We start from the raw sequence: 18,297 nt of genomic DNA, 5'->3' as shown, positions 1-18,297 counted from the left end.
AGCCAGAAAGGGTCCAGTTATTTCATTTTTACTATTTCACATTTTCAGCAAACAAATCAAGGTGCAAACAGGGTTTATTTCACATTAATATATTAACTGGATTTTTTGTCAAATAAATAGGGAATTCTCTTTAGATAACCATCTCCTCACTTCATGGCCAGTCCAGGAACAAACAAGAGCGAATGTTAGCGCATCCAGGGGCACGAAGCTTAAGGGGAAGCAGCAGGCTGGGGGGCTAGTGGCAGGTCCCGGCTGGCACGAAGGGTCAGCGGCCCTTGTTTCCAGCCCCACCCAGCAGCCCAAAAGTGGACAGACATGCATTCTCTGGTTCCAGTCAGGAAGCTCCTTCTAAAGGGAAGTGAGAGGTGAGGGAAAGCAAATTCCAGAAACACCAGCGAAAGGCAGAAGCACTTCCTCCCAGCCTCGGCGGCCCTGCCCCGATGCCACCCAAGCCCTGGAAGCTCATTTTACAGCTTCAAAAGTCACACGGGGTGGCAACAGCATGACCCAGGACAAGGAAGGGAAGGACAGTGGCAGGGCTGCAGCTGGACCCTGGCTGAGTGGAATGCGGACACGGTGGCCTTCTGAGACCAGCATAGACCAGCGGAGGGAATGTGAGCAGGGCCTGGCAGGGCCGGGGAAGACACCTGGCTGGTCTGAAGTGGCTCATGAGGCTGAGTGTAGCAGTGGCTGCCAGACTGAGGGAGCTGGACTGCGGTGGAGGAGGTGGCCAGAGAGTCCCTTCGAGGGGAGAAGCTGAGAGTGAAACAGGAACAGGGGATGCCCCGTGCTCCCAGGAGAGCCCCAGACAGTGAGTGAGGCACACTGGGCAGCGTTGTGGGCTCTGGGCTGGCATGGGAAGCTGGGCGGCACCTCTCCTGAGGCCGGGGGCCCTAATGTCCCACAATGCTAGTTCCTAGTAATTGTTTATGATCAGACCTGGAGGGAGAACAAGGCGCCCCCTCCCCTAGCCCCAGTGCAGCCCCGATGGGAGGGGTAGGGTACAGAGATAAGGGTGGGAGGCAGGGAGGCAGGAGGGCCTACTGGGTCTTCTTATCTTCCGGTGGGTAGTAGGGAGGTGGTGGCGGCTGGCTCTAAAGAAGGGAGAAAGGGAAAATTCGCGTTAGAAGGTTTAAAACATGGCGCAGTCTTCCCCCTGCAGCTCCCAGCATCTGTGGCTGCACTGGCACTGCCACGCTCTCTCACCGTGGGCATGTAGACGTTGTGAGGGTTGCCTGGGTTGTAGTAGGCGCTGGCAGCTGCTTCTGCGGCCTTGGCTTCGGCTGTGAGAGCAAACACACCCAGCGTCAGTGACAAGTTCTCATCCCCCTGAGCTTAGCCCAGAGACCCTGGGCCCCCATGGCTCGGGGCAGCTGGTGCTGGGGGTCCAGTTCCGCCAATACAGCAGCAGGTGAGGCTTCCTGAGCATGGGCCACGTGCTGGCATGGTCCTTTCCAGGCCCATCGCATGTCTCACCTCATCTAATCCTTGAGCCAACCCCCCAGGTGCCACTGTGACCGACCAACTGAGTGTAGATGAGAGGACCGAGGCACACAGGGTGACCTTCCCTGCCCAGGCCATGTGGGTAGCTAAGGGATGGGGGTGGGGCCAGAATCTAGCTCCGCACCACAGGCCACGGCCCTGCTGGGCCCCTGGGGTAGTCCAGGGGTCATCCATCATCTGCGGCCCTCAGCAGTCTCTGGCCATTCTGAGGCTCTCTGTGCAACCTTGGGGAGGAGAGGGCTGGTCCCGAAGGGCTGCCAGCACCCAAGGGCCCTCACCTGCAGGAGTGGAGGGGACATCGGGGCCGCTGACCGGAGGTTCCATGGGTCCAGGGTAGGGCGGTGGTGGGGGCTGCACGTATCCCATGGCCCCGTCCATCATGGGGGGTCCTGGATAGAACTCTGCTCGGCAAGAGAGCAACAGGGACCCGGTGAGCACCCGGCTGTGGCCCCCTCTGAGGGGGGCCTCTCCAGATCCTTTGTTAGTCCTGAAGCAGCTCAAGGAATGAAGTCTCCCTGGCCTGGGGGGAGCCTGGATAGGTGGGCTCATGAGGGGAGGGTGGGCAGCAAAGGACACTCACCAGGCGGGGGCGGTGGATAGGGGTAGCCAGGAGGGCAGGGGTACATTCCATTGGCGACTGGCGGGGGATAGACATAGGCCCCGCTGGGCATGTAAGAGTAGCCATAGGCTCCATTGGGGGCTTCACCTCTGGAGGCTACAAGTACAAGGGGAAAGAGAAATGAGTGTGGCCTGCCTTGGGGCGGGGAGAGGGCGGTCCCGCTGCCTACAGAGGGGAGCTATTGGGTCCCAGGAGTGTGCCCAGCAGACATGCTCTGTCCACCCCACTCCACTCTCCACCCACACTCGGGGCTGCCTTGGTCAGGGATGGGGTGATGAGAGAGGACAGGAGAGGTCAGAGCCAGGGGAAGGCAAGGGAGGTCAAGGACAAGGGTGGAGGGTGGACGGAGGCCGGGAGGGAGGCTCAGGGCTGGGGTACGAGTGAGCTGGCGGAGGATGTCTGCTGGGCCCATCCCTCGGTCATTTTCAATGGCTGCAAAACCGCAGTTTAATGGTTGGTTTGGTGTTTGTTTTATGAGGCCATAGTAAAGTGTCCTTGAGTCCAAACAGCTTTGTCAAAACGTGATCCACCTGCTCCAGGCAGGGAAACGCAGCCTCTGAGGTACGGGACAGAGCTCACGCCAATGACAGCTTTCCTTCCCAACTCCTAGGCCTGCTCAGCCTAGTGCCCAGACACTTACCTCTTGAGTGTTTAAAAAAGCAAAACAAAAAGGAAGCAAACTCAAACCAAACCCCTACATGTTCAGTGTGTCCTCAACCCCTAATCTTCGGAGTCTGGATACCTTGAGATGCCACCTGGAGCATCCGCTGTCCAAACTCAATGGCGCCCCCTGCCGTGAAAGTCAACTTGTAGGAAGCAGAGCCTTCCCAGCCACCTGAGAGGGGAAGGACACCGAATAAACACCACAGAAAAAGAAAACTGATGCCCAAAGAGATGGCTGTTTTCCTCTCCAGGGCTTCATCTGACGCCCGGGAGGCTTGCGGGAAGCTGGGCCTGCACTATGACGGGGACTTCCCGGTGCCATGGTTTCCAGCCTGCTGCCTGCATAGGAGCCGGCACTGCAGCCTGGCCAGGCCCTGCTATACTCGCTTCCCGCTTTGGAACAAGGGCCTCTCCTTCCTGGAACAAGCCTGTCCTCCCACCACTGGCCCAATATGTACACAGGTGTCAAGGCCACCGTGGTGTGGTTTTAGAGCTAACATCAAGGTTTCTTTCCACCCCCAGTCAAGCACTCGGCAGCCGCACAGGAACAAGCCCACTCGGCAACAACCGACCCTGGAATTCAGAGCAGACCTCTCATCCTAAGAGGGTCCAAGGACAGACTCCAGCCCTTCTAGCCTGGCTTCTGCCCAAAGAGGGACCAAGAGCGCCTCAATAGCAAGGGCGGGCCTGGCTGCGTGTCAAGGGGAAGGCAAGTTCAATGCAGAGGTCTCTGGGGCCTGCCAAAAAGCCAGCCCCAAAGCAGGGTGACTCTGGCTTCCCAGAGGCAGTTGCCTCTTCCTGGCTCTCATGAAAAGGCCCCTCTCAAGAACTGATGCAGCTCCTTCCTGAGTCTAAAATTTGTATGCACTCGCCAAGGCACACTAAGCATCTTCACTCAGTCCGCAAGCTTCTGCAGACTTCACGCTCTGAAAAGCTGACCTGAGCTGCCGTCTTTAATGACAGCATTTTCCCCAGCTCTTGGCAATCAGACCCCACCAGCTGGCAGCCCAGAGCTGGGAAGAGGTCATGGCTAGGGCGATAAGGGTCTGAAGGGGACACCCCCAAGGGCGGCAGTCAGAGGCTCCCAGGGCACCTCCCTGGAAGCCCCATCCGTGTCCCTGAGTTCCCATCACCTACCTCCCGCTTCCGCCTTCACTGTTCCCTTGATGTAGTTTGCACCAAATACAGGCTGCTTGATCTCACAGTCTTTCATGAGATAAAATGGCATCATGAAGGACTGCATGGCATCCTTGCCCTTGGACAGAAAGATGACCTGCAGGGAGAGAGGGTGAGGCCATCAGCACTGGAAGCACCGCCCACACTGCCATGCTTCCCACCTGCTTCCTGGGAGTGACGAGTCTGCTCTCAGTGCCAGGGTCCAGCAGCCCCACAGCTCTCTCTGTGCCAGACACTCCTGGAGAGAGCTGTGGAAAGGGAAAGGGTTCACTGCGGCCTGGAGAGGCCAAGCTCATGTACATGGGAGAAAAATGTACTGGTCACAGACAGCATCTATGAGCAGGGCAGACTGCTCTGTCACTGACATGGTGGTGGGGAGGTGGTGGTGGTGGTGCCTAAGTGAAGGGGCCTACAAAGGAGGAAGGACAGGCAGAGGCAAGGCAGGGACGGGTTCCTGAAAGGGGGGGACTCCAGCCTGAGCTCCAGAACCGAGCATGATGGTGCAGTGGTTGCTAGTTACCATTGAGGCGGACTATAAACAGTAACAAGAGCTCTCCTGGAGCCTGTGCCTGGAGAACGCCCTGGGTTTTCTTTTTTCCTTTTTTTAAAATTTTATTTATTTATTTTTTGAGACGGAGTCTTGCTCTGTCGCCCAGGCTGGAGTGCAGTGGTGCGATCTTGGTTCACTGCAAGCTCTGCCTCCCGGGTTCATGCCATTCTCCTGCCTCAGCCTCCCGAGCAGCTGGGACTACAGGCGTCTGCCACTATGCCCCGCTAATTTTTTGTATTTTTAGTAGAGATGGGGTTTCACTGTGTTAACCAGGATGGTCTCGATCTCCTGATCTCGTGATCTGCCTGCCTTGGCCTCCCAAAGTGCTGGGATTACAGGCATGAGCCACCGCACCCAGCCTTTTTATTTTTTTTGAGACGGAGTCTGACTCTGTAACCCAGGCTGGAGTACAGTGGACCAATCTTGGCTCACTGCAGCCTCCGCCTCCCGGTTCAAGTGATTCTTTCAGCTCAGCCTCCCGAGTAGCTGGGATTACGGGTAAGTGCCACCACGCCTGGCCAATTTTTGTATTTTTAGTAGAGACAGGGTTTCGCCATGTTGGCCAGGCTGGTCTCGAATTCCTGACCTCAGGTGATCCACCAGCCTTGGCCTCCCAAAGTGCTGGGATTACAGGCGTGAGCCACCAGGACTGGCCAGGCCCGGGTTTTAAATCCATGACTTTAATCTGTGACTGAAAATGCCAACTTGAGCCTCCAGAGATGGGGTCTTGAGGCTCCGCTGTCTTTGCTAAGTCATGGAGATTAAAACTTGAAAATGTGCTCCTCTTCTTCCAGCTGTCTTTGGGTCTAAGTCTTTTTTTTTTTTTTTTTTTTTTTTTTTTTTGAGATAGAGTCTCGTTCTGTCGCCCAGACTGGAGTGCAGTGGCTCATCTCAGCTCACTGCAAGCTCCGCCTCTCGGGTTCACGCCATTCTCCTGCCTCAGCCTCCCAAGTAGCTGGGACTACAGGCACCCGCCACTACACCCGGCTAATTTTTTGTACTTTTAGTAGAGACACGGTTTCACCATGTTAGCTAGGATGGTCTCGATCTCCTGACCTCGTGATCTGCCCGCCTTGGCCTCTCAAAGTGCTGGGATTACAGGTGTGAGCCACCGTGCCCGGCTTTTGTTTTTCTGAGGCAGGGTCTCACTCTGTTGCCCAGGCTGGAGTGCAGTGGCATGATCCCAGCTCACTGCAGCCTCAACCTCTCCCGGCTCCAGTTATTCTCCACCTCAGCCTCTTGGATAGCTGGGACTACAGGCATGTGCTACCACACCCAGCTTATGTTTATATTTTTTGTAAAGATGGGGTTTCGCCATATTACGCAGGCTGGTCTCGAAATCCTGAGCTCAAGTGGTCCTCCTGCCTTGGCCTCCCAAAGTGCTGGGATTACAGGCATAAGCCACTGCATCAGCCTGTCTTTGAGTCTAAGCCTTGAGTGGCTACAAGCAGCAATTTTCCAAGAACGTCCATTTGTATTTCTCAACCTCTCAGAGTCCACGTGGGTAACTCTCAGGCAAGGCCCATTCTGCAGCCTGGCATTTGTCATTCTGTGGGGTAGTACCGGGCTCTCTGCCCAGTCCAGAGGCTGTGCCACACAACTGTGCCCTATTTACCAGATTTCTCACCCCGGATGTGCACAGAGCTTCATGGGCTACTCTCACAGAAAACAAAATGTTAATAATAATAGTCTCCGGCCTCCAGGGCCAAGTCATGCCAGCGGCTGCATCCAACTCTATAGAGGTTTTGCAGCAGCGGCTCTGGAATTTACATGGGTTCACTGCCCAGTGGTCAGGTCAGTTACACAAAGAGCCTGGTGGTTCTGGAATCCAGGAGCATGTGACGGAGAACAGGCAGAGTGAGGCACTAACATTCACCAGGGTTCAGAGGCCACTTGACTCACTAAGACTCACGTCACCTCCAACAGCAACAAGCCTCTCAACCAACTGTCCTGCTGGGCAACTCACCCGGTAAGGGGTAAGGTAGACGGTGCCTTTCTTGGTCCCTTTGAAGGCTTCTGGCACGTTCTTCATGTCATTGAATGTGAGTTCCACATGATCATAGGACATTAGGATGCTGTGATGAGAAAAGAGGAAAAGCCTTGATGAGACAGTATGGAGATGTGATGTCACCCAGACACTGGGCCTTTCTCCCAAGCAGCTGCCCGGCACATTAGCTCTCATAACCTCTCAACAGTGCTGCATTAAAACCATTCATAGGGCCGGGCACGGTGGCTCACACCTGTATCCTAGCACTTTGGGAGGCCGAGGCAGGTGGATCACAAGGTCAACAGTTTGAGAACAGCCTGGCCAACACGGTGAAACCCCATCTCTACTAAAAATACCAAAAAATTAGTCGTGGCGGGCCCCCGTAATCCCAGCTACTCAGGAGGCTGAGGAGGGAGAATCGCTTGAACCCAGGAGGCAGAGGTTGCAGTGAGCCAAGATGGCACCATTGCACTCCAGCCTGGGCAACAAGAGAGAAGCTCCAGCCGGGCACGGTGGCTCATGCCTGTAATCCCAGCACTTTGAGAGGCTGAAGCGGGCGGATCACCTGAGGTCAGGAGTTCGAGACCAGCCTGACCAACATGGAGAAACCCTGTCTCTACTAAAAAAGTACAAAATTAGCTGGGCGTGGTGGTGGGCGTCTGTAATCCCAGCTACTAGGGAGGATGAGGCAGGAGAATCGCTTGAAACCGGGAGGCAGAGGTTGCGGTGAGCCGAGATCGCGCCATTGCACTCCAGCCTGGGCAACGAGAGCGAAACTCCATCTCAAAAAAAGAAAAAAAGAGAGAGAGAAGCTCTGTCTCAAAAACAAATAAATTAATAAAGCCATTCATAGGGCTAGGAGCGGTGGCCCACACCTGTAATCCCAGCACTTTGGGAGGTTGAGGCCGGTGGATCGCTTGAGCCCAGGAGTTTGAGAACAGCCTAGGTTACGTGGCGAGACCCCATCTCTACAAAAAAACTAAAAACCAACAACAACAACAACAACAAAAAACCCCATTAATGCAGCCATGGAAGAAACGAGCAGGTTGGGGTTCTGTAAAATTTCCCAAACCCCGCTTATACAGCCCCCAAATGATCAACATGGTAGCAGAGTTACAGGGCTCTAGAGAGGCCGCCATCCCTCAAGTAGGTGAGGTGATCTGGCTTAACTTTTCTATTCTCTTTTAAATCCTTTTGACAGATGTTCTGTTTTTGCTGGTTTTTCAACCCTAACATATAAACATGTCTAAGAGATGACTGTACAGATCACAAGAGGACCTCCTTCAAGGTTCTTTTAAACTTGGGTTCTTTTTTTTTTTTTTTTTTTTTTTTTTTGAGACAGAGTCTCACCCTGTCTCCCAGGCTGGAGTGCAGTGGCCGGATCTCAGCTCACTGCAAGCTCCGCCTCCCGGGTTCACGCCATTCTCCTGCCTCAGCCTCCCGAGTAGCTGGGACTACAGGCGCCCGCCACCTCGCCCGGCTAGGTTTTTGTATTTTTTAGTAGAGACGGGGTTTCACCGTGTTAGCCAGGATGGTCTCGATCTCCTGACCTCGTGATCCACCCGTCTTAAACTTGGGTTCTTAAGCTGGGTTTGCAGGAAAGTCCATGAAGCCCTTGAGATGATCATGTACGTCATATGTGCATTTTTCTGAGAGGAGAGTCCACAGCTTCCATCATTCTCAAAGGACTTCACTACTGGAAAAGTAATGTTCACTATTTTAATTATCAATGTTTTTTTTCTTTTTTATGAGATGGAGTTTCACTCTTGTTGCCCAGGCTGGAGTGCTGTGGCATGATCTCGGCTTACTGCAACCTCTACCTCCTGGGTTCAAGCAATTCTCCCGCCTCAGCCTCCCACGTAGCTGGGGTTACAGGCATGCGTCACCACGCCCGGCTGATTTTTTGTGTTTAGTAGAGACGGGGTTTCACCATGTTGGTCAGGCGGGTTTCAAACTCCTGACCTCAAGTGATCCACTTACCTCGGCCACCCAAAGTGCTAGGATTATAGGCGTGAGCCTAATTATCAAATTTTGAACACTGGACTTATACTTCAATTGTTACAGACACAACTTATTCAGACAGGAGGCTGAAGCACTTTCTAAAACAAGGCACACCTTACTTAGCAGGACTGAGCCCTAAGCCAGGTAGAAGGCCCAGCAGGACAGATACATTCTTGTCTCAGAAAGTTCCACAGAGACAGAAAGAAAAACAGTCCCCAGAGATGTTGCCAAATGGCATGAAAAGCTGGCCAGGCCTGGGAACTGACTCACACACAGAGATGCAACAAGACAGTGTGAGGTGTCTCTGATCACATGATAAAAAGGTTCACATGGTTCTGTTTGTCTTCTGCCTCCCCCCATATATCACAACTTTCTCAGACTGGGGAAAGGTAAATGGGAGACAACTGGTCTAAGAAAAGAGAAGTGGTCGGGCACGGTGACTCATTCCTGTAATCCCAATACTTTTGGAGGCCAAGGAGGGCGGATCACGGGGTCAGGAGTTCGAGACCAGCCTGGCCAACATGGTGAACTCCTGTTTCTAGTAAAAATACAAAAAATTAGCTGGGTGTAGTGGCAAGTGCCTGTAATCCCAGTTACCGGGGAGGCTGAGGCAGGATAATTGCTTGAACCCAGGAGGCGGTGAACTGAGTGAACTGAGATCGTGCCACTGCACTCCAGCCTGGGTGACAGAGCAAGCCTCCATCTCAAAAAAAAAAAGAGAAGTACCGCTCAGAGAAAAGAAGGAATTACCCATCAGACTCTGAGTAGGTAAGATAGAGGGAAAGTGAGCCTGCTGGGTCACTCTAGGCATTTTCCTCTGACTCATCATAACATTCCCAAGTCACAGGGCAACTGGATGCTGGCCTTAGCTGGATACAGGGATCTGACTCCACAATGTCTCCTTTGGGGACTCAGGTGCCTCCTAAGCTCCTTCTGCCTTCAAGAGGCAATTCAGGGTCGGCATAGTTCAACCCAGAGCTGGCTGCTCTGATTTTCAATACCCAAGGAACAAAAGGAGAGAGAGGCCATTCAGGGCTTCTCTTGGCAGAGACTGGAGGAGAGACAGGATGCAATGAGCAAGGGGTGGGGAGGGTGGAGTGGAAAGAACCTTGAATTAGGAGACCTGTGCCTTCGGAGGAGACTCAAACAAACAGGCATTCAAGAGAGAGGCAAGGGAATGACTTTACGGATCCACACAATGCCAGGAACTGTCAGACATCTGACAAACGTCATCTGTTTAATTTCACTCCTGGGACCTCAGTTTCTTACCTGGAACCTGAACAGTTCTGGAACATACCGGAAGCCTGTATGCTGGTGGTTAATCCTATTAACTTTGGAGTCAAGACTCCTTTCCTGGAATTCCATCTCTGTTACTTACAGAGTTGCAATCTCGAGCAAGTTACTTAACCTTTCTGCCCCCCACTTTCCTTACCTGTGAAACGTGGACAGTAGTAAATTGTACTGCACAGAATTTATTAAATAAGGTAGAAAAGGCGCAGAGCCTGACACGTAGTAACGTCGTAGACATCCAATAAGTGACAATTATTTTTGTTTGGGGCTCCTCCCAGTTACTGAAGTCAAAACTCTGGGAAGGGGTTCAAGAATCACCCCTAGGCCCCACCGGTCGCCCCATGCCAGGTCCCCATGCAGACGTCCCACTCCCACCTCCCAGCTGATCACAACCTCCCGGGCCCTCCCCCACGGCCCACCCACCTTCCTCCAACCCCGCCCCCAGGCATTCCCCCCCAACCCTACTCCATCAATGCTCCCCCTTCAGGGGCTTATTCCCCACCGCCCATCGCCCACCGCCCACTCCCTCGACACCCGAACTTTGGTCCTCTAGGATCCTTCCGCAGTGTTTTCACCTCTCGGTGTTGTTGACGATCACTCCGCCGCCCTCCGAGTGATTCTTGTTGAGCGCCATAGTCTCTCCGACAGGGGTCCCGAGACTCAAAACGCAGTGAGCTTGCGCCCCTCTTCGCCCCGCCCCTAGTGGCGTCTTCTTATTAGAGTCAGCCAGTCACAGCTCGAGCGCGGAGGCTGGCCCAACCACCTGACCCGAACGTCACGTGGTAATAGTTTACTCCCTCCCCCCAGTTCCGCCTGCGTAACAAACAAGATGAAGACTACAATTCCCAGCAGGCAACGCTCCCGCAGCCTCGGCCTCTCTCTGTGCTGGAGGAAGGATGCATTCTGGAACTTGTAGTCTCCTGCCTCATAGGCCGAAATTGGCTCCACAATTTACATAACCAATCGGCTTGTGCCATCTCCACCCCGCCTCTTCAGCCGGACGGAAATAAACAGTTCTGCTGCTGTCAGGGGCGCGAGCCTGGGGACCCCGGCCGAGCGTTAAGGGAAGTCCCGCTGGCCGAATGCGACCTGGACATGGCGTGGGAGGGCCGAGCAGTCCCCTGGTGGATGGGCAGCCTTCGTTCACTCTGCAGACGTGTATGGGGCGCTTGTGTGACTCCGGGGCGTTTAGCTGAGCCCGAGACCCCGGCTCTTGAGGACGCGGTGGGCTGGCGGCGTCAGATCACCCCGCCACCCATCTCACCACCCCAAGCCCTGAGCCCGGGGGGCGGGGAGAGTCCCGCCTGGGGAGGGGAGGCTGTGTGCCCCGCCTGGCTCCCACCACTTTCGCAGGCCGGCCGGGCGCCCCTTGCAGCCTCCTCGCCGGCCTCGCGGTGGCGCCGATCCCTCCGGAGCGCCCAGCGGGGTCCCGGCCGGAAGACTGAAGGCTGAGTGAGACTGGGCACGGCGCGAGACTGGCAGCCTGATAACTAGGACTTACAAAATAAGACTGACTCATGCCAGCTCGTGACCCAGCCCTGGGCGTCCTCCACGGGGCAGCTGTCATTCCCTAACCGCCCTCCACCAAACCCCTGCACCTCCGAGCTGAATCCGTGAGGCGGAGAGAGGGCGCTGCACTCCCCACTTGGTGGTGCAGGGGTTAATCTTAAGGATTAATTCGTTAAGATTAATTAATCTTAAAGATTAACTCGTTAATCTTAAGGAATTAGAGTTTGCTTTTCAGTAGACAGCTGCTTTCCTGACCGTGGTGGTCAACCTCTAGATTCACCTGTTCGACTTCGCTTAGCAGGGAGGTCTCCTATGTGAAGAAATAAAGCTGCCTCACTAGAAAAGATCAGGAAACAGCAGCGTTCTGTGAGGTCCGGTGCAATACCAGGTTGGACCTTGCAGGACAAGTACAGTGGATTAAGGATGGTCATAATGAAATCTGCCCCAATGGTTAGATGTATTTTGGCGTCAGCAATCTCTGCCGTCTTTAAAAAGAATTAAGTCGGCCGGGCGCGGTGGCTCACGCCTGTAATCCCAGCACTTTGGGAGGCCGAGGCGGGTGGATGGTGAGGTCAGAAGATCGAGACCATCCTGGCTAACACGGTGAAACCCCGTCTCTACTAAAAAATACAAAAAATTAGCCGGGCGTGGTGGCGGGCGCCTGTAGTCCCAGCTACTCCGGAGGCTGAGGCAGGAGAATGACGTGAACCCAGGAGGCGGAGCTTGCAGTGATCCGGGATCGCGCCACTGCACTCCAGCCTGGGAGACAGAGTGAGACTCTGTCTCAAAAAAAAAAAAAAAAAAAAAAAAAAAAAAAGACTATGTGCTGATGTGGAAAGATTGTCAAGGGTTATTAAGCATAGAATGCTGTATACATATAGTTCTATTTGTATTAAAAAATAGGATCTAGATAGAAATTTTTTGCAAAGATCCACCAGAAAATGTCTGTGGCAGGTTTGAGGTGTGGGTCTGGGAATTTGGGGTGGATTGGTGGCTCAGTATGTCGGTATGCATTGTACTTTTTGGTACTGTTTAGTTTTTTTTTTCTATGTGCATTTAAAATATAAATTTAAAAAACAAAAGTAGGTCGGAGTTTGTGGCACATGCCTGTAATTCCAGCACTTTGGGAGGCCAAGGCGGGTGGATCACCTGAGGTCAGGAGTTTGAGACCAGCCTGGGCAACATGGTGAAACCCCATCTCTACTAAAAATACAAAAAATTAGCTGGGTGTGGTGGTGGTCACCTGTAATCCCAGCTACTCAGGAGGCTGACGCAGGAGAATCACTTGAACCCCGGAGACGGAGGTTGCAGTGAGCTGAGATCAAGCCACTGCACTCCAGCCTGGGCAACAAGAACAAAACTCTTATCTCAGAAACAAACAAAAAACCCCACGATTATTCATTCACAATACTGTGGCCACAATGAGGCCTCCTGACAGGGGAAATGACAAGAAGAGGAAGTTGCAGTGGAGAGATAACGAGCTTGACCAGCTTCGGCTACAATGTCCAGAATTTCTAAGTTTTATAAAAATATATGACCATGTGAACACACTTCTTGGACAGCTCCCATGACTTTGGGGCTGGAAGGTACCAGAACTCAAAACTCAAACCGAAGGATTCAACAATCGTTTATTGCGGAACCAGGTGAGCAGCTGCAGGCCCCCCAGGCCCAGGTCTCAGTACTCAGACCTCTCCTCTGGTCTTTTACCCCTGTCTGCCTGTCTCCAGCTCTCTTTTTCACTGCAGTATGATTGCTCGTATTCTCCACACCGGAGCACATCTTAGTGATGTGCTAAGAAAGGGTGCAGGTCTACCCCAGATACCAGCAGGCAGGGTCTGGGGCAGCTGAGCCGCTGAACTGGTCACCTGTTTTTCTGTTTATAATTTTATTTATTTATTTTATTTACTTATTTATTTTGAGACGGAGTCTCGCTCTGTTGCCCAAGCTAGAGAGCAGTGGTGTGATCTCCCCTCACTGCAAGCTCCGCTTCCCGGGTTCACGCCATTCTCTTGCCTCAGCCTCCCAAGTAGCTGGGACTACAGGTGCCTCCCACCATGCCCGGCTAATTTTTTGTATTTTTAGTAGAGACGGGGTTTCACCGTAGCCAGGATGGTCTCGATCTCCTGACCTCATGATTCGCCCGCCCCGGCCTCCCAAAGTGCTGGGATTACAGGCGTGAGCCACCGTTCCTGGCCTATTTATTTATTTTTGATACAGGGTCTTGTCTGTCTCCTGGGGTGGAGTACAGTGACACGATCTCTGCTCACTGCAGCCTCCGCCTCCTGGGTTCAAGCAATTCTCGGGCCTCAGCCTCCGAAGTAGCTGGGACTACAGATGCAGGCCACCACACCCAGCTAAGCTTTGTATTTTTAGTAGAGATGGGTTTTCACCATGTTGGCCAGGCTGGTCTCAAATTCCTGACCTCAAGTAATGCGCCCACCTAACACTCCCAAAAGTGTTAGGATTACAGGTGTGAGCCACCACCCCCCCACCCCACCCGTAGTCGCCTCTTGACCCCCAATAAGAGTAATCTATTTGTCCCAGTGAGCCAAATAAATACCATTTCGTTGACCAAATCATTTTCTGTGTGTGCCATGACATAAAAGAGGTTGGCAGGCCTGTAGAGTTGGCTCATGCCTGTAATCCCAGCATTTTGGAAGACTGAGGCAGAAGGATTGCTTCAGCCCAGGAGTTTGAGACCAGCCTGGGCAACATAGTGAGATCCTCCCTCTAAAAATTAAAAAAAAAAAAAAAAAAAAAAAAAGGTTGGCAGCATTTACCAAATGGTGGCTATTTTTCCTTACCTTGACCCACCATAAAAATATATAGGGCTTGAGCCCAGGAGTTTGACAATAGCCTGGGTGACAGAACGAGAGCCTGTCTTACACTGTCAGTCAGGCTGGAGTGGTGCAATCATGGCTCACTGTACCTTCAACCTCCTGAGCTCAAGCAATCTTTTTACCTCAGCCTCCTGAGTAGCTGGGACTACAGGGGCACATCACCATGCCTGGCTAGTTTTAAAATTTTTTTGGTAGAGATGGGGTCCTGTTATGTTGCCCAGGCTGGTCTTGAACTCCTGGCATCAAGCCAGTGGTCCTGCCTCAGCCTCCCAAGTAGCTGAGAGTACAGGCCCTGCCACCACCACATGCTGCTTAATTTGTATTTTGTAGTGGGATATATTCTGAAATTTTCTGTTTTATTTTGTCATCTTAAAAAATTGCTGCAAGGGGGCTGGGCACGGTGGCTCACGCCTGTAATCCCAGCACTTCAGGAGGCTGAGGTGGGCACATCATCTGAGGTCGGGAGTTCAAGACCAGCCTGGAAAACATGGTGAAACCCCGTCTCTACTAAAAAAAAAAAAAAAAAAAAAAAAAGACAAAATTAGCCAGGCGTGGTGGCACATGCCTGTAATTCCAGCTACTCGGGAGGCTGAGGTAGGAGAATCGCTTGACCCCAGGAGGTGGAGGTTGCGGTGAGCTGAGATCGCACCATTACACTCCAGCCTGGGCAACAAGAGCGAACGAAACTCTGTCTCAAAAAAAAAAAAATTGCTGCAAGGGCTGGGCTCGGTGGCTTGCACCTGTAATCCCAGCACTTTCGGAAGCCAAGGCAGGCAGATCACCTGAGTCAGGAGTTCAAGACTAGCCTGGCCAACATGGTGAAACCCCGTCTCTACTAAAACTACAAAATTAGCCGGGCATGGTGGCACAAGCCTGTAATCCCAACTACATAGGAGGCTGAGGCAGGAGAATTGCTGGAATCTGGAAGGTAGAGGTTGTAGTGAACAGAGATGGTGCCATTACACTCCAGCCTGGGCAAAAAGAGCAAAACTCAAAAAAAAAAAAACCCCAAAAACCAAAAAACAAACAAAAAAACATGCTGCTGGCATGGTGGCTCACGGCGGACACTTGAAGTCAGGAGTTTGAGACCAGCCTGGCCAACATAATAGCGTGCAACATAGTAGCGTGCCTGTAATCCCAGCTACTCGGGAGGCTGAGGCAAGAAAATCGCTGGAACCCAGGAGGCGGAGGTTGCAGTGAGCCAAGATCACACTACTGCACTCCAGCCTGGGCAACAGAGCAAGACTCCCTCTCAAACCCCCATCTCTACTAAAAATACAAAAAATTAGCCGGGCGTGGTGGAGCACACCTGTAGTCCCAGCTACTCAGGAGGCAGAGGTGGGAGGATTGCTCTTCAGACCAGGAGGCAGAGGTTTCAGTGAGCTGAGTTTGCACCATTGCACTCCAGCCTGGGTGACAGAGTGAGACCTCATCTCAAAAAACAAAACAAAACACCAAAACCAACAACAATAATATAGAGGATTGAAAGAGGAGCCCCAGGGCACTAAAACCCAGCCCTCTGAGGAGGGGGCATGGGCCAGCTGGTGCTGGTGCTGGTGCCTCTGAAGGGAGCTCGAGGCAGCTGATTCTGCAAGGGTTGGAAAAAGTAGAAATTGGATTCAGCTGCTGCTAAAGAACTGCAGCTGCCCTGATGAAGCAGCTTTCCTGGGTAAAACACAGGCAAAAATAGTGAGCAGATGGGAAGCTGGGGCCTTCTCCAGCCCTGCAGGTCTCTCTAGCGCCCCCTCTTGGCAGAGTCTGGCAGGGAGCAGTGGGCAATGGAGAAACGTGGCTCTGGGTGTGTTGGCTCAGGCCTGTAATCACAGCAGTTTGGGAGGCCCAGGCAGGTGGATCACCTGAGGTCAGGCGTTCGAGGCCAGCCTGGGCAACATGATGAAACCCCGTCTCCACTAAAAATACGAAAATTATCTGGGCATGGTGGTGCGTGCCTGTAATCCCAGCTACTTGGGAGGCTGAGGCAAGAAAATCGCTGGAACCCAGGAGGCGGAGGTTGCAGTGAGCCAAGATCATACTACTGCACTCCAGCCTGGGCGACGGAGCAAGACTCCATCTCAAAAAGTAATAATAAAAAATAAAATTAAGAAAACAAAAACGTGTCTCTGACTCCCAGCCAGACCATGAAGCTGAGTTGGGTGGGTGGGTGGGTGTTATGCGTTGAGTTCTGTCTCCCCCCAAATTCACATGTTGAAGTCCTGACCTGCACTACCTCAGAAAGTGACCTTATTTGGAAATAGGGTTGTTGAAGACATCATTAGTTAAGATGAGATCATTAGGGTGGGCCCTAAATCCAACGTGACTGGTGCCCTTGTAAGAAGGGAAAACTTGGACACAGACACACCAGGGAGAAGGCGGTGAAAAGAGGGAGGCAGAGAGCTACCAGGATTGCCACACGGATCGCTACATATTGTCAACAAACCACCGGAAGCAAGGAGAGCAGCAGGGGAGGGTTTCACTCTCACAGTCTCAGAAGGAGTTGACCCTGCCCACACCTTGATTCAGTCTCCAGCACTGAGATGATACATTTTGATTGCTTAAGCCACCTAGTTTGTGGTATCTTGTTACGACAGCCCTAGCACATTAATACAGTGGGTTTGGAGCTGAGAGTCAAGAATTTGGCATCATCCCCAAACTGTGCTTGGCCCAGGGGAGTAGGGCCTCAGCTGCAGCTAGAAGAACTTGGAGCCGGGTGTGGTAGCTCACACCTGTAATTCCCAGCACTTTGGGAGGCTGAGGCGGGTGGATTACCTGAGGTCAGGAGTTCAAGACCAGCCTGACCAACATGGAGAAACCTCGTCTCTACTAAACAGTATAAAATTAGCTCCCGGGAGTGGTGGCGCATGTCTGTAATCCCAGCTACTCAGGAGGCTGAGGTGGGAGAATCGCTTGAACCTTGGAGGTGGAGGTTGCGGTGAGCCGAGATTGTGCCACTGCACTCCAGCCTGGGCGACAGAGTGAGACTCTGTCTCAAAAATAAAAATAAAAAATAGAAGCCCTTGGACTCGGATGGTGGGCATCTGAGCAGCAGACCCCGTAGAGAACATAGTAGAAGCTCTCCTATCTGTGGCCCCAGTGGCGTGGCTCATGCCTGTAATTCCAGCACTTGGGAGGCCAAAGTGGGCAGATCACTTGAGGCCAGGAGTTCGAGACCAGCCTGGCCAACACGGTGAAACCCCATCTGTACTAAAAATACGAAAATTAGCTGGGCGTGGTGGTGCACACCTGTAATCCCAGCTACACAGGAGGCTGAGGCAGGAGAATCACTTGAACCCAGGAGGCAGAGGTTGCAGTGAGCTGAGATAGTGCCACTGCACTCCAGCCTGAGCAACAGAGTTGGTGCGGGGGAGAAAGCTCTCCCATCCCCTGGGCACTATGGAATCACCATATAATGCCAGGTATAGTGGCTCTTGCCTGTAATCCCAGCACTTTGGGAGGCCAAGGTGGGCCAATCACTTGCAGTCAGGAGTTCGAGACCAGCCTGGCCAACATGGTGAAACCCTGTCTCTACTAAAAATATAAAAATTAGCCGAGCATGGTGGTGGGCGCCTGTAATCCCAGCTACTCCAGAGGCTGAGGCAGGAGAGTTGCTTGAACCTGGGAGGTGGAGGTTACAGTGAGCAAAGATTGTGCCCTCCAGCCTGGACGACTCCATCTCAAATAATAATAATAATAATAATAATAATAATAATAATAATAATAGTGATTCTACTGAGGGGGAAGACGCCCCTCCCCATATGCCTGAAGTTGAATTTCCTACTTTCTTGGCAAAGGGCAGCTTATAATCACATTTTACTTGATTTAGGGAAACTGCCCAAATGGACATTTCTTTTACCTGAGTATTGGGGAACAAATTTGTGCTTGATACACCAAATATTTTTCATTCAGCCAGTTGTCCTCTTCCTAATACGCCAGTGAGAGGAAGAAAACTCCTGGTAAGTCATGGTAACTTTCTGCCACTCCCCGTTGGTTGCTGTGCTGCAGAGTGGCAGATGCCCTGTGAGGCGTTGCTGATGTTTGGTGATGTGAAAGTGGGCTATTTTGGATGAGTCCTTTTTGGCCGTGGGTGTTTCAAGAACACAAGTTGCCCGCTCCCTCCTCAGAGGCAGGGCCAGCGTGTGTCTGGGGCTGTTTCTGGTTGCTA

General features: G+C 52.6%; 1 protein-coding gene across 4 annotated transcripts; it reads right to left on the bottom strand.

The window, feature by feature from the left end:
- Positions 1–12: 12 nt before the first annotated feature.
- On the bottom strand, positions 13–10,508 carry WBP2 (WW domain binding protein 2). 4 transcript variants are annotated; one of them, XM_008011722.3, is made up of 8 exons: positions 10,365–10,508; positions 6,478–6,586; positions 3,923–4,058; positions 2,865–2,957; positions 2,084–2,218; positions 1,782–1,904; positions 1,207–1,283; positions 13–1,094 (listed from the first exon to the last, which is right to left on the bottom strand). In XM_008011722.3, the coding sequence occupies exons 1-8, from the start codon at positions 10,421–10,423 to the stop codon at positions 1,041–1,043; spliced, it is 786 nt and encodes a 261-aa protein (XP_008009913.2). In that variant the 5' UTR covers positions 10,424–10,508; the 3' UTR covers positions 13–1,040. The 4 variants fall into 4 exon arrangements, with proteins under 4 accessions (XP_008009913.2, XP_072861125.1, XP_072861124.1 ...); XM_073005024.1 differs by lacking the exon at positions 10,365–10,508 and adding an exon at positions 9,932–10,140; XM_073005023.1 differs by lacking the exon at positions 10,365–10,508 and adding an exon at positions 9,769–9,894.
- Positions 10,509–18,297: the final 7,789 nt, after the last annotated feature.

This window comes from Chlorocebus sabaeus, chromosome 16 (genome assembly GCF_047675955.1).
Source record: "Chlorocebus sabaeus isolate Y175 chromosome 16, mChlSab1.0.hap1, whole genome shotgun sequence".
Lineage (NCBI taxonomy): Eukaryota > Metazoa > Chordata > Mammalia > Primates > Cercopithecidae > Chlorocebus > Chlorocebus sabaeus.
This window is presented reverse-complemented; position numbering and strand designations above follow the sequence as displayed.

Coding starts and splice junctions, on each gene's coding strand:
- WBP2 (XM_073005022.1), bottom strand. CDS start 6,693: ATGAGAGCTAATGTGCCGGGCAGCTGCTTGGGAGAAAGGCCCAGTGTC. Junction 2,219..2,864: donor GCTCCAGGTGGCATCTCAAG/GTATCCAGACTC, acceptor TTGTACTTGTAG/CCTCCAGAGGTGAAGCCCCC. Junction 1,095..1,206: donor ACAACGTCTACATGCCCACG/GTGAGAGAGCGT, acceptor TCCCTTCTTTAG/AGCCAGCCGCCACCACCTCC.